Source organism: Penicillium digitatum, chromosome 4 (assembly GCF_016767815.1).
Source record: "Penicillium digitatum chromosome 4, complete sequence".
Classification (NCBI taxonomy): Eukaryota; Fungi; Ascomycota; class Eurotiomycetes; order Eurotiales; family Aspergillaceae; genus Penicillium; species Penicillium digitatum.
The window spans coordinates 1,581,997-1,605,426 of NC_089387.1; the positions used below are offsets into that span (position 1 = coordinate 1,581,997).

General features: G+C 50.5%; 8 protein-coding genes across 8 annotated transcripts; 2 read left to right on the forward strand and 6 right to left on the reverse strand.

Annotated features, from left to right (window-relative positions):
- On the reverse strand, window positions 1-1,754 carry Pdw03_0519 (Transcription factor Iwr1; the record flags this gene model as incomplete). Its single annotated transcript, XM_014675098.1, has 3 exons — window positions 1-149; window positions 255-1,559; window positions 1,688-1,754. The coding sequence occupies 3 exons, from the start codon at window positions 1,752-1,754 to the stop codon at window positions 1-3; spliced, it is 1,521 nt and encodes a 506-aa protein (XP_014530584.1).
- Window positions 1,755-2,638: 884 nt separating this feature from the next.
- Pdw03_0520 (Differentiation regulator (Nrd1), putative) lies at window positions 2,639-5,104 on the reverse strand (the record flags this gene model as incomplete). The annotated part of the gene is made up of 1 exon (XM_014675099.1): window positions 2,639-5,104. The coding sequence occupies one exon, from the start codon at window positions 5,102-5,104 to the stop codon at window positions 2,639-2,641; it is 2,466 nt and encodes an 821-aa protein (XP_014530585.1).
- Window positions 5,105-5,345: 241 nt separating this feature from the next.
- Pdw03_0521 (uncharacterized protein) lies at window positions 5,346-5,948 on the reverse strand (the record flags this gene model as incomplete). Its single annotated transcript, XM_066099630.1, has 4 exons — window positions 5,346-5,361; window positions 5,439-5,553; window positions 5,746-5,788; window positions 5,922-5,948. 4 exons carry the CDS (start codon window positions 5,946-5,948, stop codon window positions 5,346-5,348), a joined length of 201 nt encoding a protein of 66 aa, XP_065957357.1.
- A 937-nt stretch (window positions 5,949-6,885) lies between these two features.
- Pdw03_0522 (Asparaginyl-tRNA synthetase, class IIb) lies at window positions 6,886-8,708 on the forward strand (the record flags this gene model as incomplete). The annotated part of the gene is made up of 2 exons (XM_014675100.2): window positions 6,886-8,492; window positions 8,582-8,708. 2 exons carry the CDS (start codon window positions 6,886-6,888, stop codon window positions 8,706-8,708), a joined length of 1,734 nt encoding a protein of 577 aa, XP_014530586.2.
- A 2,365-nt stretch (window positions 8,709-11,073) lies between these two features.
- Window positions 11,074-11,558, reverse strand: Pdw03_0523 (uncharacterized protein; the record flags this gene model as incomplete). Its single annotated transcript, XM_014675101.1, has 2 exons — window positions 11,074-11,293; window positions 11,470-11,558. 2 exons carry the CDS (start codon window positions 11,556-11,558, stop codon window positions 11,074-11,076), a joined length of 309 nt encoding a protein of 102 aa, XP_014530587.1.
- Window positions 11,559-15,949: 4,391 nt separating this feature from the next.
- On the forward strand, window positions 15,950-16,820 carry Pdw03_0524 (uncharacterized protein; the record flags this gene model as incomplete). Its single annotated transcript, XM_066099631.1, has 2 exons — window positions 15,950-16,624; window positions 16,758-16,820. 2 exons carry the CDS (start codon window positions 15,950-15,952, stop codon window positions 16,818-16,820), a joined length of 738 nt encoding a protein of 245 aa, XP_065957358.1.
- Window positions 16,821-17,580: 760 nt separating this feature from the next.
- Pdw03_0525 (Life-span regulatory factor) lies at window positions 17,581-18,831 on the reverse strand (the record flags this gene model as incomplete). Its single annotated transcript, XM_014675103.2, has 3 exons — window positions 17,581-18,298; window positions 18,427-18,486; window positions 18,623-18,831. 3 exons carry the CDS (start codon window positions 18,829-18,831, stop codon window positions 17,581-17,583), a joined length of 987 nt encoding a protein of 328 aa, XP_014530589.2.
- Window positions 18,832-20,584: 1,753 nt separating this feature from the next.
- On the reverse strand, window positions 20,585-22,959 carry Pdw03_0526 (Signal transducer, putative; the record flags this gene model as incomplete). Its single annotated transcript, XM_014675104.1, has 2 exons — window positions 20,585-20,952; window positions 21,009-22,959. The coding sequence occupies 2 exons, from the start codon at window positions 22,957-22,959 to the stop codon at window positions 20,585-20,587; spliced, it is 2,319 nt and encodes a 772-aa protein (XP_014530590.1).
- Between the last annotated feature and the right edge of the window lie 471 nt (window positions 22,960-23,430).

A 23,430-nucleotide genomic window follows, 5' to 3' on the forward strand; every position in this document is an offset into this window, starting at 1 on the left:
TCAGTAGTCTTCATCCGAGTCTACGTGCCCGCGGTAGCGAGACATGTACCCAGTCCCGCCATCCTCGCTCGCTGAATCCTCGAAGTCAAATTCATCGTCATCAGACGACGCTTCTTCATCTGGGTAATCGTTGGCGGGGTTGTTTTCAGCTGTGATCGAAGAGGGTCAGCGGAATTCGATTGGTTGGAATGGAGAGGGACGAGAGGACAATCCACGGGTAAAGAGAGGCCAAAAGAAGGGGAGGAATCACATACCATTAGAGTCCGCATCCTCACTATCCCACTCTTCCTCGTCATCTTCAATAAAGTCGTCCCAGTACTCCTCGTCCTCGGCCGTGATGACAATGACACCAACTCCGGGCTGAGTCTTGGCGATATGGTTGTGCTGCTGGTCAGACTCGTATTCGGCGAGCGGATTCTTCAGCATCTCGGCTTCTGAAAGCGGGCGCCGGACGTAAACATCGTAGACATAGTCGCCTTCGTCATCCTCCTCCACAGCCTGTTCAATTACTTCCGAAGACTGCGGCGGTGTAGGTGCAACTCTCGGTTCCTTAGGCTGCCGGGGCTGGTGTTTCAAAGGGGACATAGGAGCCGTGCTGAAAGCTTGCTGTAAAGATGCAGGCGGGGGAGGGGCCGGCTTTCCAACGACCCGGGGATCGAGGTCCATTCCATGGTCTTGGTCAGCCTCGCGCTCGAGCTCCAGCGCGACCTGCTCGAGATCATGAGCCAGACGTTCAGATTCCTGATCCCAGCTCCTTTGCAGTGTCTGAGCGGATTTCTCCAAGGTATCAGATAGATGCTGTTTCGCAGCCGAAATGACACCCTTGCGCTCCTCACGCCACCGTCTCTCGGCCTGGTTAACAACAGGTCGTTTGCGTGGTTTAACCGGTGACGGGGGTATGGTGTCTGTGTCCTGGACAAGTTCCTTAGGCTTTAACGAGAGAGCCCGTGCATCCGCAACCAGGTCCGAGACCATGGAAGCCTTGCGGGTGTGCGCATTCCGCTGCAGCTGCTCAACCAGCACAGCCACACCAGGTGCAGGGCCACCAGCGCGTCGCTTTTGAACCCCCCCAGGGGAACTTCTTAGGGAGTCAAGATTTGAACGTGAGATCTGGAAGCGGCGCAGGGTCTGCGCGCGGCTGGAGGATACATCCGCCGATGTTGGGTTGCTGTCATGTAAGGCTGGTTGGTGGGGCACATCAGAGCTGGCCGCAGAGTTGGGCTGCAGATCAGTGAACGGAGAAGGGCCCCCGTAGACGGCACGTCTGTGCTTTGCCTCTGCTTCTTTGCGCACGGTTACAATTCGCTGCGCCTCGCGGAATTCAGCACCCGGCGAGGTGGCCCGCACCGTAGGCACGCCTATCGTAGATGCTGGCGCGCGCCGGTTAACATGAAGACTGCTCACTGAGCGTGGGCTCTTCAACAGCCGCTGCACGACTGGCGTTGTTGGTGGACTTGGAGATGCATCTCCACTCCCGCTCTCGCTGGCTTTCAGAGTGACTCTGTGGAAGACGAAGTCAGTGAAGCGCCGCTTGGTTTGATGGAGTGCGGATTGAATGACTGGAGTAAGTTAGTGTGTGTTGTCAGTGTGTCGGTCAAAGTTTCATCTCCCAAGGCAACCATTTGCATGTATCACTTTTAAGGGGAATGCATTGCGGGGCAAAAAAACAAGAGGGTTGTCCTCGTACATAAGGTCTCGACGGGCTCTTCCTCGCGCCGACGCTTGATGTTGATCTGCTCTGGCGGAAGCGCCATGATGCAAAATTAATACTGATGTTGCTATGGCTAGCTTGGGGTTGGGGAGGAGAGACGAATGGATGAGGCGGTTTGAAGCATCCAATTTGATGTGTCTGACCTTTGCCCGATATGGTTCGGTCAGTCACGTGACTCAAATATCGTGGGAGTCAACGACAGATTTCTGCATGGGAGCAAAGTGAGGGAAACCCAAAAAAGGAGCGACTGGATGTATCTACCTGGAATGTTAAATGAACAGGACAGATACAAGAGAACAGGACGTTTGACTTGGTTCAATGTTTTCACGTACGAATTCTGTTGAATCTCAATTATTGTCGATAAATGATCATTTACATTACTAACTAGTGTTTCAAGTTTGGTGGGTAGATGGCCATTTTCTGCTATCAAGAAAAAGCCAATGGGATGAAAGTCCCAAGTGGTCGCTATGCACTGCGATAATCGCCGACACGACTCGTCCCTCTCCATGGTCATCATCCGGTGAAACATCCGGCGTACTCACAGCCCCAAAGCAAAAAAAAAAGAAGGAAGAGACTCAAGGCCAGCTAGCAATACAACGTGATAAAAGAAGGGAAGATGGCATGAGAAGATTAATAGGGGAATATAAAATCATTGCGAACGGAATATGTCCGGACGAAGAAAGGGGAAATCCAAAATGTCAAAAAAAAGTGAAGAAAAAACAAGGGTTTGAAAGTGAAGAGCAAAGAGTCCGGAGTGAAAAAAAGAAGAAGAGATAATGACCAATACATGAAACGAATCAGATCAAAATGGGAGAGGAAAGACATGACAATCAAGAAGGGACTATATATAAGAGAGAAAATGGTGGCATTAGGTTCACCGAGAACATTGAGTTAAGGTTGCATCCTTTGTGGAACGTGCGCAGATTATCATTTGGCTCCGATCTCCTCTTCCGCCCAGCCAGGCAGCGAGTTTTCGTTTTGAATAGCCAGGCCAAATGCCGAGTGGTTGAGTCCACTGAGAGCAGAGAAGCCGGAGAAGCTGCTCTGAGGCTGGTGTGCCGCACCTGCGCGAGTGTGGCCGGATTGACCTGAGACCGGTCCAAAGGGCTCCTGGGAGAATGAGGGCAAACTGACAGCCCGGGAGTGCGAAGCACGGGGTACGCTAAGGCTGCTGGTGCTTGCGTGGTGACCGTGTCCTGATCCATTGCCCACACTTAGGTAACTGTTGGTGGACTTGTGCTGGTGCATAGGCGGGTCCATGTGTCCATTCGAGATGTCGCCGTTGTACAACGACTGCTGTGACTGAGACTGTATTTGGAAGCTAGAGAGCACCATATGATCGTTTAGATGATTCTCCTGATCCTGTGCCTGATGAGCAGACATCTGGTTCAGGTACATGGTCAACGGATTGCTCGAGCCGACATTCAGAACCCCAGAGGGAGAGGTCACATTCTGCAGCGGATGGCGGTGTTGTCCATTCTGGGAGCCGGTGGATCCTGATGCCGGGGAAAGGGCAGGGCGCGTCGGGCTGGACTGGGAGCCAGACTGGCTGAGATTCTGCTGGAATCCATTAAGAACGGATGGTGGTGACTGGCCTTCCATGCCGGATCCGTTGCGGTTCTGCTGTCCGTTCGGGGTGTTTCCGGCCTGACGCGGTGGGTTTCCGCAGCGATCCTTGCCAAAGTTAATCTTGAATCGCCGGTAGTCCTCCCGATTGCGCATTCCCTCAATAGCCTTGATTGCATTGGCGATATTCGTGAAGTTGACAAAGGCACAACTCTTCTCGCGCAGTGTGTTCACTAGTTCAATCTCACCGTACTCCGAGAAGTCCTGGCGAAGGCGTTCCTCCGTCCAGGCCTCATCTAAGTTACCAACATAGACATTGCGGGATGCGCCGCCGCTGACTGCCAACGCAATGGCGGGTGGGAGGGGGCCGGAGTGTTTGCCCCATCCAATCTTCAGGCGTCGGTTATGGATCATCAGCCCCTGCAGGTTGCTCAGGGCGTAGAAGGAAGCAGCCGAGGTGGGGTCGATGAATGTCACGAAGCAAATGTGCTTATCCGGAATATATCGAACATGGTGCAGCAAGCCTCCGCGGACAACATTGCAAATCTCTTCAATGGTAGTTTCGGGGTGGATGTTTCCAAGGTAAATGGTGCGATTGCCGAGATTGTTAACACCACCCGCCGTTGTTGCCACGGCGGCCGCGGCAACAGACTGCTGCGCAAGTGCATTAGAAATCAAGTCACGATCCGCCGTGTTCAGCACGTGCGCGTATCCCGGTGCGATTCCCAGGAACTGCGCAGCATTTTGCTGCTGAGTCTTGGACACATACGCACAACGGTCCTTGCCGTAGAATACCCGCTTTGGCGCTTGCCATTGCTGCTCCTGGGGGAGCTGGGTGACAGCCTTCATGGCATTACTGATCGACAGGAAATGGACGAATCCAATCGCCTTCTCCTTAACGATCTTCACGGTATCAATGGGCCCAAATTTGCTCAAATCCTCCCGCAGATCATCCTCAGATGTCTCCTCGGCCAGATTTCCAAGGTACACGTTACGTGACGCGCCAGACTGTTGAACCGCCAGGGCGACCGAGGTAGGGACCTGTGACGGCTTGCCCCAGCCGACTTTGATGTCATTTCCCTTGATGGCCAACTTCTTCAAGATAGCATCTGAATGGAAATGGGTGGCGGAGCTGCTGTCCAAAAAGGAGATAAAGGCACAGTTCTTGTCAGGGAGCAGACGCACCGACTCAATTTGACCGCTACGCACGTGATTTAAAATCTCCTCGGCAGATGTTTCAGCCGGGATGTTTCCAAGATACACGGTACGGCTGGTTCCTGAAAGCATGCCCGGGGCCACGGAAGCCTGGGGGCTTCCGAGAGCCGCATTTCCCATACCTCCAAGACCATTGATCGGCGATTGAGGTCCCATCATTTGGGAGGCACCCATGCCGTCAGGTGACATCATTCCATACAAACCGTGGTTTTGCATTCCTTGCGTTGGGCTGTGAATATGGTTCTGGTTGTTTTGGACGTGTCCATTGCCATTGGCCTGTGGGAAGCCACCAAAATTGGCGAATTGAGGCGAAGCGAAAGCCGATGGAGTTCCTGGTTGGAAGGGACTGCCTACTAGCAGCTGGGAGGGGAGCAGGGGGGTGTAGTTCATGTCGAAGCCGGATGCCATGTCGGAGTGTTGGCTGGCGGCGGTGTTTATAGCGGGGATATTAACGCGACGAGCGTTCCGGTCCGAGAATCCTTGAATAGGGTTGGGGTGGTTGTTGTTGTAAGCTCCGTGGGAAAAGCCAGTGTCACCGTTCAGCACGTATTTAGGCCCGGCAAGGATTAGACGCGAATTGTTCGGGATGCTCGATACATCCGAGGCTTGCATGGCGAGATAAATCCAACACTTGTCCAAAGACAAGAACCTAGTCTTAGTCGGGGATAGGAGGCCCTGACTACCAGACTGAGAGGCTCTGAGAAGGGGGGGGAAGGGAGGGAACAAAAAATATAGAGGGAGGATTATCAGATCACCATTCAGGGGATGACACCACGGCCAAGATCACAGGGAAAGATAGGGAGGATTCGAGTGGAGAAGAAAGAAGAATATCCAAAGAAGAAACGAAGCTCTTTCAAATGTAGACGTGTCTAAAATGAAGTTCAAAAGTCAATTGGAATGTTTCATTCAATCAGGTTGAAGTTGGGGAATGGGGATGGAGACAAACCTGTCCTTTTCTTTTTGTCTCTCTTGGAGAATGCCACTTATATATCCCCCATGCAGAACACTTATAACACGCTTCTTGAGAGAGGACAAGGGAAAAGAAGAATCCAAGTCAAAGACTACCAACTCAAGTCATTAGCGTAAAGAGATTGGATGTCCAAAAGGGAAAGAAATGTTCTGAAGAAGAAAAAAAAAAGGGGGTAAGACTGGGGGAAATTGAGGCAAGAGTTGACAATTGATAGGCTTGAACTAGTAAATTTTTTGGAAAAAAAAGAAAAACAAAAAAAGAAAAAAAAAAAAAGAATCCTTACAAAATAAAGAACCGATGGAATAAGAAACACAAGTTAAAAAGGGCTAAACACAAGCGCGGAGAAAAAGGAATGAAAGGCAAGGAAGTGAATCCAGGTAAGGTATGGAGACGGAAAAAAAAAAAAAAAAAACAATAAAAGGGGGAAGATAATAGGAGTGGGTTAAGGGGCGGACTAACTCTGTCGATATATTCATACTGAATCATAGGGAAGTTATATGCAGTTGTGCTCTATTGGATTGTATAGGTATATTGAATCTTGTCATATCTACGAAGTCCAATCTAAAGAAGACAAGAAAAGAGACTGTTTGGGTTCCCCAAACTTCGAGTTCCCGTGGCTCCTGCAGAACTGGATCAGGACCCAATCTCCTACCCCTGACGTGTTCATGAGATTAATATACCTTCTATGGAGTACGCAGTACGCAACCCAACGGTCATCTTTGAAATCCTCTTCTTTTAATCTCCGTAGGCCCTCCAAAAGACATGGGGAAAGTCTGGGTCCTATGACCTTCTTTATACATCTATCCATAACGACGGCAAAATTCTAAATCAGCTAGATCATGAGTACACTCTAAATAGGGAGGGACAACTATATCTACAGATATAAAGTTCTGACTGAACTCGTTAACGTCCAGCTTTAAATGTTTATCTGCGGGTGGTATATGGTATACAACATGCAGGTAGGTATAGTATCCTGTACCTCTTGTGGGTCAAATAGCATTAGAATTATATGAATGAATAGAGTCAAATCCCAGAATGATGTGTTTAGCGTCTGATATTTGTAAATCGATCATCCTTGGATCATAACCTCATCAACCCCAAATATACTCCGAAAGGTGTCCAGTCCGGGAAATGCCTCAGGCACCAATGGGGAATCCCGCATCTATCGGAAATTTACCCCTCTGCCGCAATGTGCGATTATTCCCTTGGACAACTTGCAATTCGGAGGAGACAAGAGTTCCATTATCTGCGTTATCAGGTAAGGCCTGCTCTTGCTCAGATTCTAATCTGTCCTACCTGGATTTTTCTTAGCCTTACGGTGTATGACTCACAGATTAGACCCTATATTAATCATCTCTCCCACAGAACTCTCCCGCAACTCGATCAGTTCCAGCCTCGGTCTGCAAGGACTAGAACCAACGCCATGGCATCTACCACCATCTACATCGACGAAGACGTCGGTAGAGATGAGTCCCCCGCCACCGGCACCGAGACCGCCCCCTACAAGACCCTCGTCCACGCCTACGTGGAACACCCCCCCACCACTGAAGGAATCCAGTACCTCACACGCAAGTCCCAGACCGACGCCGCCGGCGAGGATGTCGATCCCGCGGCCAAATTGGAGTGGAAGCCCGCCACCAAGTCGGCAATGAAGAAGGCCAACAACCTCTGGGAGCAGCGCAAGAAGAAGGCCGCCAAGGAACAGGAATTGGCCTTCCGCGAGAAGGCCGAGGCCGACAAGCGCCAGAAGGTCCTTGAGGACGCCAAGAAGATTGTGATCAAGGAGGACGCCTCCCTGCCGAAGCCCCTGCGCGTTCGTCTGGACGTCACTGACCCGGCCACCATCAAGCTGCGCACCTCTGAGTCCGATGAGGCTGGCACCCGAGTCCGCGTTCTGGGCCGAGTTCACCGGGCCCGCGCTCAGAAGGATGTCGTGTTCATCACTCTCACTGATGGCTATGGGTACCTGCAGTGCGTCCTGACCGGTGACATGGTCAAGACCTACGATATCATGACCCTCACCCTCGAAACCTCCATGTCCATCCACGGTGAGATGCGCGCCGTGCCCCCCAAGCAGCATGCGCCCAACGACCGCGAGTTGCACGCCGACTTCTTCGAAATCATCGGCAAGGCCGCTGGCGACAAGGAGGCTATTACCACGCGTGTGGCGCCGGACGCTGACCCGCAAACTCTCTACGACAACCGCCACTTGGTTCTACGTGGTGAGATCTCCTCCTCCGTTATGAAGGTGCGCGCCGCTACTCTGCGTGCTTTCCGCAAGGCCTTCCAGGAGACCCGCATGCTGGAGGTGACTCCTCCCGCCATGGTGCAGACCCAGGTCGAGGGCGGTAGCACTCTGTTCGGATTCGACTACTACGGCGAGAACGCCTACCTGACCCAGTCCTCGCAGCTGTACCTGGAGACATGTCTCCCCTCCCTGGGTGACGTGTTCTGTGTGTGCCCGTCTTTCCGTGCCGAGAAGTCGTTGACCCGTCGCCACCTGTCGGAGTACACGCACATCGAAGCCGAGTTGGACTTTATCACCTTCACTGATCTGCTCGACCACCTTGAGGATATCATCTGCCGCGTGATCGACTACACTCTGGCCGAGCCTGAGATCGCCGGATATATCAAGCAGCTCAACCCGGACTTCAAGCCCCCGTCCCGTCCCTTCCGCCGCATGAAGTACGACGATGCTATCCAGTGGTTGATCGAGCACGAAATCCCCAACGAGGAGGGCCAGCCCCACCAATTCGGTGACGATATTGCCGAGGCTGCTGAGCGTCGCATGACCGATATCATCAACCAGCCCATCTTCCTAACTCACTTCCCCGCCAATATCAAGGCTTTCTACATGAAGAAGGATCCTGAGGATCGCCGTGTCACTGAGAGTGTTGACGTGCTCATGCCCGGTGTTGGCGAGATTGTCGGAGGCAGTATGAGAATGGACAACTGGGATGAGCTGATGGCTGCTTACAAGCACGAGGGCATGGACCCCTCGCCCTACTACTGGTACACTGACCAGCGCAAGTAAGTTTTGATCCCTCGCCCTTCTACCCTTTTTTTTTTTTTTTTCAAATTTCTCTTTGGTTTCGACAATACTAACTTTTGAACAATAGGTACGGTACCTCTCCTCACGGTGGCTATGGTCTTGGTCTTGAGCGTTTCTTGGCCTGGCTGTGCGCTCGTTATACCGTCCGTGACTGCTCACTGTACCCCCGGTACACCGGCCGTTGCACCCCTTAGATCTGTCGAACCAAAAGTTATATGTAAGCATCGCGATAGGTCCGGGAATGTGGCGTGGGTGCTACAATGGATGAAGAACAAGTTTTCCTTCCAAGATCAATTTAACATGATTCTGTTTCTGTTTTACGTACCTAGGTACGGAGTATTTTACGTAAATGTGGCTGGTCTTGAAAACATGGATATCGACTTAGCCCTGCCATGCCCTGCCATGCCCTGCAAGGTTCTTTAAATTGATTCCCCACTGACACTATACGCGCAGACTACAGCCCCCTAAGCAATAGCATTCTTCTAACACCCTCATCTGAGCACCTATGTCCAGTCCACCCATGAACAGTCCTCGACAGATAGGATCTCCCAGAATTTAATTTCCAGGCCCAAGGGTCCCAAAGCAATCTCAACTCCCCACTCCCCAAACCTGTGCCGTTGCCGTTGACACCCAGCCCAAGTCCCAGGGACCTGGGATTCGGAGCCCAACCGAAACGGAAGCATGCATGCGCACACAGCCTCAACCCGAGTCTTGTGTGCATAGAAGCTTGAGCTAGATTCAAAACATGACCGTTCTCACGCGGCGTGACACGATCTGTAGTGCGTTCTGCATTTCCGCCACTCCCCGGCCGGTGGAAGGGAAGCATCTTTGTTGTTGGTGTTAAATTTGACGTTGGCGTTAGATTGATTTTGGATTTCTGCTACAACTACAGACATGGATTGAATCTGTTCGCCTGGTCTGGTGGTGCTGGTCCGCTGCGAACCAGGGTTGCGATCGGTAGGGAGCGGGTGTTGTCACGGCATGACTGTGATCGAGGATGGGACATGAAATTGTCATTAATGTATAGAAAAACTTCGTTGTCGAGATCGAGATAGACGAAGTCTGGTTATGGGCACGGGGGATCGAATCGGCGTGGTGTCGTCGTCCTGTGGTCGTCTCGGGTCGCGGGAAATTTTGTCCCTGGTCCGCCTCTCATCCTCTCTCCCACAGCCAACATGGAAAGATGGGTTAGTACAGACTTTTCGTTCAAAAGGAATGGATAGGGACTTGGAGCTTTTGTGACTGTTGTCTCTGGGAGAAGGAATGAGAGGGGAAGCGAGTTCCGGCCTCTCTCTCGGTGTGCAGGAACAGGGACGGACAGAGCAAGGATGAAATCCAAGTCGATCTCTGACATGGGGTTAGTACAGCCTCTTTTCAAAACGGACCAAAGCCTTGAGACACATCTAGCAGAGCGCAAGAGAGAAGAGGAGCATCTTCGTCCATGTTGTACAGGAGATGAAGCGCCAGGATGATCCACTACATCCTGTGCTTCCATTGCTCGAACCCGCACGGAGATAGAATCCGTCAGCCCACAGGGCTTCCCAGTCCACTCGAGCCCCTTTGAGAAACGACCCAAGCAACCCTATGTTGTAGGTCTCCAGCAGTGGATATTCTGTTTTCCAAAGTCCAAGGGAGCAGAGAATGGAAACCGTGTTTGTCCGTGTTTTTGATGGCGTTCATCGTATAGACACGTGCAATGTCGACGGCGTGGACATGTCTTTCCCCCATTGGAAAATCCCTCTTTTCCACGCTTTGACAACCGCCACTCACCCTCCATAAAGACAGACGCAGCTCAAATTCGGCACAGTTCACCCAGGGAGATGTCCTCATCGCGTTGTTCTAACTCGTCGATCTTGGTGCTCGCATCATTTTTTCCTGTTCTGATGTTTCAAATTTGATTCGTCGCCGGGGATGACATTTCCCCGTGCCACCGATGAGCTTACATCGGGTCCCACGCAATTTGGTTGGTGGCAAGCGGCTGTCAAGGTACTTCACTTTTCATACCGGTGCATGGTAGGTATTTCCTACCTGACATCCTGGGCGTTGCAGATCAACGTTTTCATGCCAACGAGATCACAACTGTTGGCTCAGCACCGCCTTGTCATTGTTACTGGGTACAGGCAGATTTCGTTTCTCTTTTCTTGTTCGAGTCGGACACACGTCATCGTCTTCCAAACCCTTGTTCATGCGACAAGACCAGGGCGATATAACAGGTGCCAAAATGCCACACATGAGACATTCAAGTCCAATAGGGCAAGCTATCCTCAGAAATGGAACATGGAAAAAAAAATTCAGCATCAAGTTAAATCGACTACCACTCGATTTGCAAGATTTGACTTGATTTCCAAGATCTAGGCAAAAAAAAAAAAAATCAAGAGCACTCTTAGAATTGTTCCTCTAGAAGGCATGTATGGTTCACGATTCATGTCAAACAACCCCCATTTGAATCTTTGGATTCACTGTCCCCCCCTCACGAATCAAAAAGGCAAATCACCAAAAGCCACGAACCACAGCGTAGGTCCTCATTGCGAAGTCGAATACCGAAAAAAAAGGCGACGTTCAGCTTTCGTCTCGGACACGTTGAAGGGCGAGGTGGATCTCCTCGTTTGATGCCCCGGAGCGAATGAGCAAGACAAGCTGAGCGACAGAATCGCTATGAGCGTCGCGCATGACGGCGACCAAGTCTTCCAGGAACTTCCGGTAGTAGTTCAAGTCGGTTTCCTGCTGGCAGATCTGCTGGCGGTGCTGAGGTGAGTCGCTGCTGTGCTCGCTGTTCTGGCTGGTGGTGAGATCACGAGATCTTAGATTTCGATCAATTAAGGGTTGTCGGGATGTCTTTTTTGTTTACGGGGAGGAAGTTGCGTTCGGGGAGAGAGAGAGTGAAAGGTAAGAGAGAATGGAGGACAATTTTTGGCAATTTGCCATTCAGGTGGATCAAGGAAGATGACTACTCACCTTGCTGGAATCTCGCTGGCCGACTCGGGCTGGCGGTCTCCTGGGCCTCCTTGGCCGTTCGTGGAGTTTTCTGCGGTGCGGTCTGACATCTTGGGGTTTGACTGAGACAGGTGTACGGCCAGGGGTTCTATTCCTATGTGAAAAGAGGCTTGGGGGATGGTTCTTTGGCTATCGTTGCTCGAAGCTGATCAGATGGGGAGTCACTGGGATCCGATCTGTCTCTACCTATCGAATATCACAACTTCAGAGCAATTAGCAACCGAACTACTGGGGTGTTTGGGGGGGGGGGGGGGGTGGGGGAGGAAATCGATCGATTCTAATAAAAGATGGTGTCAAAGTGTTTAAGAGGGCGATGTATGCATCTTGACAGGGTATGAGGGGTTGGGGGCACGGAGCGGTCGGCCATACGTGTTTATAGGCAAGTGTCACCCGACTTGGAGGAAGAGAGCTCTACTACACATAGAATTCGAGGAAGAGTAGGGAGACGGGACTCGAAGATGAACCTTGAGAAATCAAAGACGTAAAGGTGGGACCATTTAAAAGCACTTGAAGGTACCTGAGGGCCCGGGGCTCTTGGGAAGCCGAGTCCCAATCTGGAATTGTGGTGAGAAATATAAATCCTGGTACTACCAATTTGGGGCTCTCAAGGGCTGTCTTGGATTGACATTCGCTTGATAAATTCAGGATTTCGTTCAAACAGAGAAAAGATTCCAAAAAAAAGTCAAAGAATTGCACTGTAGTTGTTCACAGTTGTCAAGAAATCGAGTCGGCCCCGGATAAAAGTGCCAGCCAATCGACTTGTCCAGGAAGAACGTTCAAAGCATCATATTGCGGCCAACCTAAGCCCATGACTTTGAAAGAAGTTTTTTTTTTTCACCCGACTTTTGGCTGTGAGCTTTGGTCCTGCTGATTTGCTGGAAAATCGACGCGAAGTTGGAGGCCATGTATTCTGAATTGTCTTTGCATTCGTCCCCGGATTTGCCGACATCTTCCTCCAGTTTAATAGCTTCTTGATTGCAAAGAGGCAAAAGACATTCCTTCTTACACCCATGGTGACTTTGAACTTTGTTGAGGTTGCCGTGCGGTGGTACTGTCTTTCACACCTATCTCCCACTGTTCCAGATAGACCCCAGGAGATAGGAGCCAATTCGGAGTGCGAGGACTCTCCGGGTGGACTCGAACTAACTGCGAGTAAACTGACTGCATGCCTTTAGTAAAGATGAAATTTGACCCTCCATCTCGATGACTCCTTCAAACGCGTGGACCTTTCATTATACCCCGAGGCTGAAGTTGTGAATACTGGCTGTTGACGATCTGCAGAAACCTTGTTTTGTCAATTTCCAACCCGGACGGGTTTCTTGGGCATCCCTTAGACCGGGTAAGTTTTTCTTTTACACGAATGACACACTTAAAAGAGGTAAATTTCGCTCTGCATGGTCTGAGCAGGATTCAGCATTCACAGAAACCGTGTACTGACTCTTTCTTTCCAATTAGAGGACCCTTTGCTAGCGCCGCATTCCGTTTCTCCAGCGTCGGGACGATTCTAGCTCCCTGTTCCCTCTCTTCCTTGTCTGTTGACAATCAAATTCTTCATACTCATACTGTCGACATTCCCGTATACACTCGACCGCACCTATAAAGTTGAGCACGGGTTTTCACCAAGCATCGATCCCATGATCCGGAAGATTTCGTTCGCGGTACCACAACACCGATGGCTTTGCAGCTTAAGCATCACGCCTTGAATGTCTTGTGAAACTGTTTATGCATCAGTTGCTGGCTGCGTGGCGCAGAACAGGTGTCAAGATTACCTGGCCGTCCAGTAACGGGAGTCATAGACGCGGCTGGATGGGAGGGGCGCTTCACCAACACTTCCTGATGCTACTCAGTATGGTACCGTCTGGGTATAAGACTGGATACCACAACTCGGGGATATGACATGGAGCCAGCATTTGATGCGGAGTCTGGCGTTGATTTTGGTATGATCGACCCTAGTCAACCCAACCCCCAGCCCCCAACTCCAGGCTCGTGTGTCCTTCTCTGCGAGCGTGATGTGGCACCTATCCTTTATACCAGTGGTTTCGATTATTGGCCACACGGAACAGGTTGTTACAGCCGCAGGAATTCGTGTCTTGGGTCCGATGGACTATTCCATCTGGTTCAGCCGTCCCCTCCAGGGTACTTTGCGGGGTATTTATGCATGTGGATTTGATGAAGATGTTTCGACGAACGTGAACGGGGACGGGAAACGAAAGTAGGTGACTAGTGATGCAGTACGGGCCATGAGCACCGTCACCAGTTCATGCTTTGTGGAAGTCGTTGTGGGTCACCTTTGTGCATCAATGATGCATTGTGGATGGTTTTCTGGCCGTTCAGGTCAGGGGGCATGGTGGCTGTTAATTTTGCAAGCCATGGAAAAATTCCATGTCTGAAGACTGTCTTGGAGTCGAATTTTCAACTTGAGCATAGGGTCTCGTGGTCCCGGAGCACAGGTCGTGATGGGCATCGACGGTGGCCTTGTGCACGGCGAAAACTTGTCGTCGTGTCGTCGTGTCGTCGTGTCGTCGTGTCGTCGTGTCGTCGTGTCGTCGTGTTTCCTAGGCCCCATGAAGGCAGGCAACGCTGTCATCATCCGCTGCAACTTGTGGGTGACATCCGATCTGTCCGAGTCAGTCGTTACATAACATGATCGGTAACCTTCTCAGGATGGGAACTGCCCCATCTGGTCAGCTCGATGCACAAGGGAGGTTCTTTCTGTGGTCGTTTACCCGTCGATATGAGGGTTTCTTGTCGGTCACGGTGAGATGTATCATGGCAGGATAGAGATGACATTTGAGTGAGAAGTAGATACAGGGTCTACCGACTTCAAAGACGAAATGGATTAGGTTCGACACCTGACCTCCCAAGTAAGGATCTCTGCCACCAACTGATGCCTGACATTTTCTGGGCTCAATCTCGTCTTCAGAGTACATCTCTAGACTTTCCAATTGCTATTTCTCCCTAGCAGGACACATGCAGCTACCGTACGGATGGAAGTGTGCGGTCTTCTTTCTCAAGAGGATGGAAAGACAACTGGGAAGGGAAAGCCCCATCCCTCAACCCGTCCAATTGGATCCACCCGTGATGAGGAAAATAGTTCCAAACGAGGTTATTGGGGGGGCTCCACCGGCGCTCCAACATTGAGATACACAACGACCGTCAGACTTGCGTTCTATGATGTACACCCAAGGCTCGCAAGGATTTTGGAGACCGGACCGTGCTCCGCCAATGTGTGAAGGTCTTAACATCCATTGGAAGTTGTTGTGGATGTGAAGCCTTGAGAGAATGCCCTGTGATCGGGATAGGACGGAACTTCTTCAGGTCGCAGGTCTCAATACCGGCACTAGTTAATGCAGCTAGCTGGAACCAACGCTATATGGTGTGACGCTCTTCACAGTTGCTCTTGGTTTGACTACAGTGGTGTGCAGTGAGACCTCTGAGGATTGAATGGTGGTCAACTGAATGCTCTTAGTTCACCCACATATAGACTTAAGTGGCCCAGCCTACTTACCTACTCCAAAGAGTTGACCTAGCTAGTCTCTTTGCAAAGTGCTTTCATTGATGAATTTTTGTTCTCTAGGTCACCCACAGCTCGGTCAAGGGGATATGCATTTCTAAGGCTAACATATAGCCTAATATTTACAAAACACCGAGCAAACATCCATGGATGTTCTCAATGAGAGCCTAAGTTATCCACGAGGGGGAGAGAGAGCGAGTCAGTGGCTCATCATAGGCATCTCAGAGCATCCCATGCCGAGTGTCTTGATGCCAAAACTGGAAAGCCTTACGTAACTTCCTTACGTAAACATGACAGCGGCCAGGTGACGTTGAGATGTGCCATGTTGGGTTCCTGTGGTGCACCATGGACATCTAGACCCTATTCTACCTCAACCTACCTCAACATTCTAATGATGATCTTATATCGCTGAGGCAGTGCAAGCGGCTTTTACGATATCCTCAGGGGCAGGATTGTGGACTTTTATAACTATACTTGTACACGCGTGACACTAATCAAGGCAGCGAACCTCAGTTGTCCTCGTTGTCAATCCCCTCCCGCAGATGTTAGTATGAGCCAAGCTCACACCTCTCGCCAGGTCAAGTTCGGACTATTGAGCTACACTAAGCAAGGAACTAATTGTGTAGTTCAACAAACTTGCCCTATTCAGTTGATAAACCGTGTGATAACCACAAGTTGTGCATACCAAAGGAACCAAATTCTACATTCCACAGCTGCCCAAAAAATGCCACCAGCAACACATAAAAACAACCCTCCATTCCCAATGTCCGCAATTAAATACTCATAAGTAGCTATCATCCGGCACATTGATTGTGCATTCGCCGCTGACAATAACGACCATCGACAACCAACAACCAGCCGCCGTCCATCCACATCACGAAAAAGAAAAACAGCAGCGGCTAGGAAAACCCAGAGCTTGATTTGAACATGCATCTTTCCACCCTCCTTCTCCTCGGTGCCTCTCTCGCATCGGCACAATTCGGCCCAAGTGCTGAGGAACTAGAATACTTCAAACCCCTAAACGGAAACCTGAACAACGACCAAAATCCGAATCAGGCTCCGCGCTACAACCAAAACCCAAATTCCCAATATAGCGACAACGTCGATTTCGATGATGACTACGACTATCAAACCCCCGCACCGACTCCTCACACCCCAGCTCAAGCCCCAGTCCAAGTCCAAACTTCATGGCCGTCTCAGACTCACAGCACCTTCGTGGTGCGACCTTCCCAAGTACCCGTCGCTCCGTCTGAAGCCCAGATCCCGGCCCCTGAGTACGGCAATGACCCAAGCCCAGCTGCCTCGATGCCATTTGCAATGCCAGTCCACGACGCCCCCGCTTCTCACGCCCCCGAGTCTGCATCGCAAGATCAGTCCCAGAACTCACCTTGGCAGCACGCAGCCCCCTTGGGCTCAGAGGACGAGGATGACTCGGCCGGGACATCGGGCGGCATTGCACCAATCAACCTGCTAGGGCCTGATTCGCAGGTCGCACCTCCTCCCCTCTTCACTAGCCCTAATCATGGCAAAGATGAGGGGAACACTTTCTGTGCGGGAAAATGCTTTGCAGATGAGAGTGATACGAAGTGTGCTAAGCCTTATGTGAGTTTTTTTTTTCTTCTTCTTTCGTTATCTCTCTGCGTAAAAGACGTAGAGACAGATGTAGATCTCTCTTGTCTTTATGCCATCTGTGGGTGGATGGGGTTGCTAATGCTTTTTTTTTAAAAAATCATAGTCTTTGGCTGTCTATAAGCCAGCTGATGAGTGCTACATGTGCTGCTTTACTTCTGATTTCTAAGATTCCGGTTTGGACATTGAGGTTATGAGATTGTGGGAGATGAGGTAATTTGGTGTCTTTCTTCTATAATACAGAATGAGACAGATCTTGAAGATCTGAGGGTATTTCTCTTCCGTGGTCTTGAATTTGACTCATTATTTGCCTCGTTCCTTGTCGCTGCATCACCTGCCTGGCTAAGAAAACGTTCTTTTCTGTTAATTTCTTTCTTAAGCTGATGTAAGAGCACAACGAGGTAGAACGTCCTCTTCGACTGAAAACGACCAGTAGCCCTTTTTTTTTTTACGCCACTGAGATTTCAGCCTGAACCCAAGTACGTGGTACATCACCTGCAGGCAGTACACGTGCACAGCGGATAAGCACCTTAGATTGGGTGGTAGTTGTGTCCACTAGCCAACGGGGTTGAATTAAAGTACTAGACTAACATTGCTTGATTTACTGAGTCTGGGCAGAGCGGATGGGAATATTTCCAAAGGTTTCATTGGGTCTAGATACCAGAGATGCCCGCATTAAGAAATCTATATTCACTGGTGTGCTAGATAGTAAAGAATTAAATTAAAGAGCAAAATCCATCAGATCATATCATTTTCGAGGTTGAAGAGCCACACCTAGCTCGGACCAAGTATCCAAAGAAAAGAAAAAAAAAAAGGACAAGCGACGGGGCAGAAGTAAACCGAAAGAAAACAAAGAAAAGAGAATCCAGCCTGAGACAAGCACAACTCATGTCACGGGACAGCCAACTGTCCATTTTTCTTTGTTCAAGTCAGTTCTTCATGCAAGTCTCGACGGGCCGGCCGCCGGTACCCCGTGCCATGCAAATAGGAGCAGAGCGTTTCTCATAAGAGTTATCTTCCCACACAGCACTGCTGGCAGGGAAGATGGAGCCACTGTCCGAGACACCGATGGGGCCGAGGTCCTCATGCGCAGAAACGATATGCGGGACAACCAGCTCGACGCCCTTGGTCACGCTCGTACCGGAAAAGTAGGGGTTGTGACGAGGGGGGAGCGGTCGAGCCTCGTACATGCTGCCCAGGTAGTCGGAGGCGGTGCTGCTGAAGGACGAGGCCACGGTGGACGGGGTGTTCGTCAGGCCGGGCACGTGGCTAGGGGCCACACCTCCAGCTAGGGCGGAAAAGCTGGAGCTGCTGCGTTGGACGGTGGGGCGGGAGAGCATGAGCTCGCCGGTGCCACGGTGGAACTGAGAAAGATAGTTCCATGCGTCGGAAGATGCCAGGGATGAGGCGCTGCGCACTAATACGGGCTTCCATTCGGTGGGGTCGAGATCTGACTTGGCATCATGCGCGTGGATAGGTATCCGCATGGCAGGGATGGAGTGGCTTGGCACCCTGGTAGGGGTCAATGGGGCCACGATTGTGCGTGGAGAGAGAGGGGGAGATGTGGGTGGTGTAGTGTTGGAAGACATCGAGGACATTGAAGGGAGTGATGCTGAGAGTGGTTTGCGGGAGTCTTTGCGGCGGCAACTATATAGATGAATGGACATGATGAGTATTCAAGTACGAATATATGATGCAGGTTCCACACCCAATAAATTTTCGATAGGGGAGGGCATCAATGGCTCTAAATATAGACCGAGGGGGGTACCACATACCTTTCGCTACAATATAACAAAGTGTTGTTGGGGACAGTGATTTGGTTCTCACACATGGCGCTGGAATTGGGTCAGCTTTATGTCCATTGAAGAACAGATCGGTGTATGGAACACAAATGACGGCAACAGGTATGTGAGGGAAAAAAAAAACCCCTGCAGGATTCAGAGATAAGGGCTTTGGAGTTAAAACACATACCAAAAGTTCAAGAAACTGGCCATGTCAAACTCGATATCGTCCGTAGACGTCGACGGCTTGCTCGCTCCCTTTTGTCCCGAGCCCAATTTAGAGATTAACACGTTGGCACCGGATGTCCCTCGTCGATGTAAAGCTGGACGAGTAGACTTGGACTTAGAGGCATGGGGAGAGGAAGGGGAACGGCGTTGAAAGGGGGCTGTTTGAGTCATGGGTGGCGGTGAAAGACTTTCAAATGCCTCACTTTCTTATCAAAAAGACTCTATCGCCGAGACTGGAGCCCAGACTGGAGCAAGTGTGGAGCACAAGGACCCCTGGGGGAGCACAGACTGAGGGATTTGTGTCGAAAGTCTTGATTCCACCTAGAATGTGCCGAGTCGGTACAATTGAGAATCCAAATGCTTTTTTTTTTTTAAACAAAAAGAGGAAGAAACACCGGAATATGTATATTTGAGAAACGTGAAGAAAAGAAATGCTGATAAGGTATTAATTAGCATCTGACACACACACACACACACTCGAGGGCTCGGATGTTGATGCAAGGCTATCTTTAGCCTGTGAGTGGGGAGAGATAAGAGGACAGATAAGGCCATACCAACGGTGAAATTTCTAGTTTCCAAAAAAAAATCTGTGAAGAATCTCTGAAACTAGAGGTAGTAAAAGTGGGGGACACAAAAAGAATCAACGGGATGAATTGGATGATAATAAATACAAAAGGGAAAAGCCCTGAGAGACGAAAGAGAAACGTGCTGATGCGGTAGGATGAGACGATCACGTCTAGACTTTTGGTAACCAAACTCGATCATGTATCTGAGAAGTCACTTTTGGCTGTCTCCAACCGGTAAAATGTACTTGTCAAATACTACCCGGGTCCCCGGGTACTTGCCCCAACACGCAATCCTCCCCCCCCCCCCCCGATCTAGACCAGCTGAGTCACAAGTGACGAGCATCTTCAGGGCCACAAGTCGGTCTTAATATTTCTTGGTATGGCGTTCTGTTTCTCATCGGATCTGTCATTGAAGGATACTTCGTCATTTGCGACCTTTTCTCTTTTCCTACGTCTGAATCGCACAGATGTCGACTTCCAAGTATATGCATGCAGTGGTGACCATATCTCCGGAGGGGATCGGATCTGGCGTGATCGATAGACACCATTCCTCACAATCCAGATACATTTTGTTCAACATACCATATACCATGGAAGAGACTCCATTCTAAAATGACGCCATAAATACCTCGACAAGGATTGCATATAAACCCAGATGACATGACCTAGTGGGTATAATATACCCCGTCCCTTATTTACATCCCTTTCTTTTTTTTTTTAAAAAAAAAAAAAAAAAAAAACAATTGCACAAAGCAGGGTGTAGTCAAGGTCATACTCCGGACACGGTAATCAAAAGAACTGCCGGCTACGGCGACAACCAAAATGGATCGGAACGATCGAGAATCTCTGCGGGGACGATGTGGTACTCCGGAGTCAGACACGTCTACCTATTACGAGAGAGGGTTGGGGCCTCGGCAGAAAGAGGTGGGACTCCCTAGGTATCAGTCCTCGAGTGCTAATCGTCGATCTTCCGTGTTTCGGGTCTATGGGGAAAATCGGGGCTTTCGAGAATGATTCCCGGATATTCTGCACTGTTTACCTCAGAAGACCACCGTCCTCGGAGCCGTTTGTTTGTGGTCTTTTTTTCTTCCCGCTTGCTTTCCGCCGGGTCCCGAATTCGTTCCTTGGATAGCCCAGATCGGGGTGTAGAATATCACAGGGCGAGCTTGAATTGATTGTTCATGGTGGGGCTAGTGACATCTGATCAACATAGAAAACACATCATCACAGTAAAATTTGGACGGTGGAAAAGTATGAGGTATTCGTGGAGTAGAGGGGATGCTGACGTTTGGGCTCTTAGGCTTGGGATTTTGTCTGGGTATCTACTACATGTCGTACAAATAATCGCTGATGCTTGATCAACCTCCAGTGGCTCCTCCTGTAGGCGCTGCTCGAGTCGCGGCGGGGGTGGGCGTCAAAGGTACCTCCCCGCTAAGAAAAAGTCCGTCAACCCTCTTCTCTGTAGTAGAGTCGGCCTGACCCTCAGCCTTGTCGGTCGGCAGTGTTACTGTGCCTGGACCGGGCTTCCCTGTAAATCGCTCGGGTACGCCACGGGCAGCCTCAGCCGGCCCGACAAAGCAGCCAAGCATCGAGCTCCAGATATACCCTTCCGACAGCAGACGGCGAATTTGGCCATATGCGTATGAATTGGCGTAAGGAAGAGCGGTTTCTGGATCGCGATAACGCGATGGCAATGAGGTGATGACGCAAAGCGAGGACGAGATTTCTATAACTTGATGTTAGCCTTACACATTCCTATCAACGAATCAAAATGATGCGTACTTGTCAAGCGAGCTGGCTTTTTGGCGTTGAAGTACATGCTGTATTTGCGATGGTTGGCGGTCGCATAATCAAAGTTTTCCAAGATTGTAAGACAGCGCCCCGTGTGCTCAATCACTGGAGGGGGTTCTGGAGTCTCTGGTTGTGCTGGTTCCTTCACCATTCCATTCGATAATTGTGATTCGGACTGTAATGAGGATGGTTGGTTTAGGCTCTGAGCTGGGGCATTTTCGGGCACCGTGGCTTGACCGGGTACTGCAGTGGCTGGCAGGGCTTGAAGGGCCAGTGGAATTCCAGAGCTGGTAGTCGTGACTGGTTCAATTGGTCGAGAGTCATCCACTGGCGGTACTTCTTGTACAGTCGTCCCAGTAGCATGTGATATAGGGATCTCTATCGAAGTCGGTTGGGCACTGGCAACTTGCGGAGGGGCCAAGCCTGTCTGGCCCTTTGATCCTGGACCTTCTTGATTAACCTTGGTAGAACATGTGGCCGCTGCAGCCGCATGAGGTTGGTCAATATCCATAACATCGTCGTGCTTGGCGGGGGACCGCTCAGACAATTTTTGGGCAGAGCCATTGCCCGCAGAATCTAATGCATGACGAGACGCTGGAATTTCCACAGCAAACATCCTTCTCTCCGATTTAGACGACTCCGAGGGTTGCCTTTCAGCGGTGATAGACTGATCTTGCACAGAGAGTGGTATTGGTGTATTTGCGTCAAAATCTAGGACCTTCGTTTCTACAGCCTCATTCTTGCTCTGCTCGGCATGTGACGTGATTGACTTCGTCTCCGAAGAGGTTGCATCTGGTTGGTTGACGTTCGCCCCAGAAGACACCACGAGGGTGTCTGCATTTTCTGTAGTCGAAGCTGCGGGTGGCTTATTTTCAGGCGTCTTTTGGTCTAATGTGAAGGAGGGGGGAGGGGGGGCTGGATTTGCTGGACCAGTAACTGCATGGAAGTCTGGTGGTGGTTGTGATGAGCCTGTGGTAGAGGAAGAGGCAGGGGCGGGTCCAACGGTGGTTGTTGGCTCCAAGGCCTTTGACTCCGCCGCAGCCTTCTCTTTATCTTCTTTCTCTTTCTTTCTCTTCCTCGATTCTTCTTTATCTGCCTTTGGTTTGATGTCGATTTTGCCCACCCGTGTGAGACGCCCATTCGTCCATGTAGCCACACCACTCCAGTAGGAAATCACCGGACCATCGAGACGGCGATTTTGTAGTGCTTCGATCCTCGCTCGTCTTTCGTCCGCTTTTCTTTTTTCCGACAGCTCCCAGCGGTTCAAACTTTTGCTGTTAAGCCGTTCCACTCTTGCAGCCTCAGCAAGATGATCTTCCTGGGTCATCTCTTTCGGCTTCAGATGCGCTTTCCGCTTCTCTGCCTCCTTCATTGTAGCGATGATGCGGACTCGTTTTTCCTGGCTGTCCTTGAGACGAGCATGCGTAAGCTCCTTATTGACCATAGTCTGTCGACGCGATGACTGCCGAGTAGGCCCATCCTCCACCGTGGGAATCCACGAGATGCGCTCTGACTTTTTCTTCGGACGAGGAGCGGCGGACATGGCGGATGGGGCGGTCGGGTCGATTTTGACGCGTTTGCGCAAGGTCTGAAACCGGAGATCATTCAGGGCTCTGCGCTTCTTGCGCTCGTCCTTTTGTAGTTTCTGTTCGCCCTCGTAATCGTTCTGCGCGTTCGGTCCCTGGTCTTCATCTTCGTCCGACGATTCAAGCAAGTCATCCTCTGCGTCGGGGTCTGCCACGTCCGCAAAATCATTATCGTCTTCGACTTCTTCAAAAAGAAGAGCCAAGTCATCATCGGCGGCAGCTTCAAGGAGGGCAGACATATGCAGTCCTGCGGTACTTCGTTTCGCGCGCCCTCTGACCAATGACTCCACGGGCATCTCCTCTTCCTCCCAAAACTGAGTCCCAGATGAGGGAGCTTCTTCCACAACGTCGGCCATGGTGCTACTGGCGCCTTAAAATGGACGATGAAGCATCGGACACGAGAAGGGGACGCGCGCGCGACAAACTATGCTTGAATCGCGAGTCAATGGTCAGCACCAATTTGGAAAACTATAGCATATAGGTTATGAACTCTGCCACACGATTAAATATGGGCTGTTGAAGTGATGGAAAGATACCGCAAGTTGGCAAGCTAAGTGAGTGGCTTGAACAGATAGTGGCGAGAAAGAGAAGTTGATGCCTCAGGCGAACAGAAATGATCTAACCAATGGTCTTCACCAACGTGTTTACACCGACCTTCAAGTAACGACACAAGGTTTCTCTAATAGTTCATTTGGTCATAACCTCCATTGCATAGTGACTGGTACCACTCCTACCGTTATTCTAAAAGTGACAATCCACCTTTTCATAGACCACGATGCCATGAATCATGGCATCTCCCGGTTTTTCCGCCAACCGCCCCAAAATAC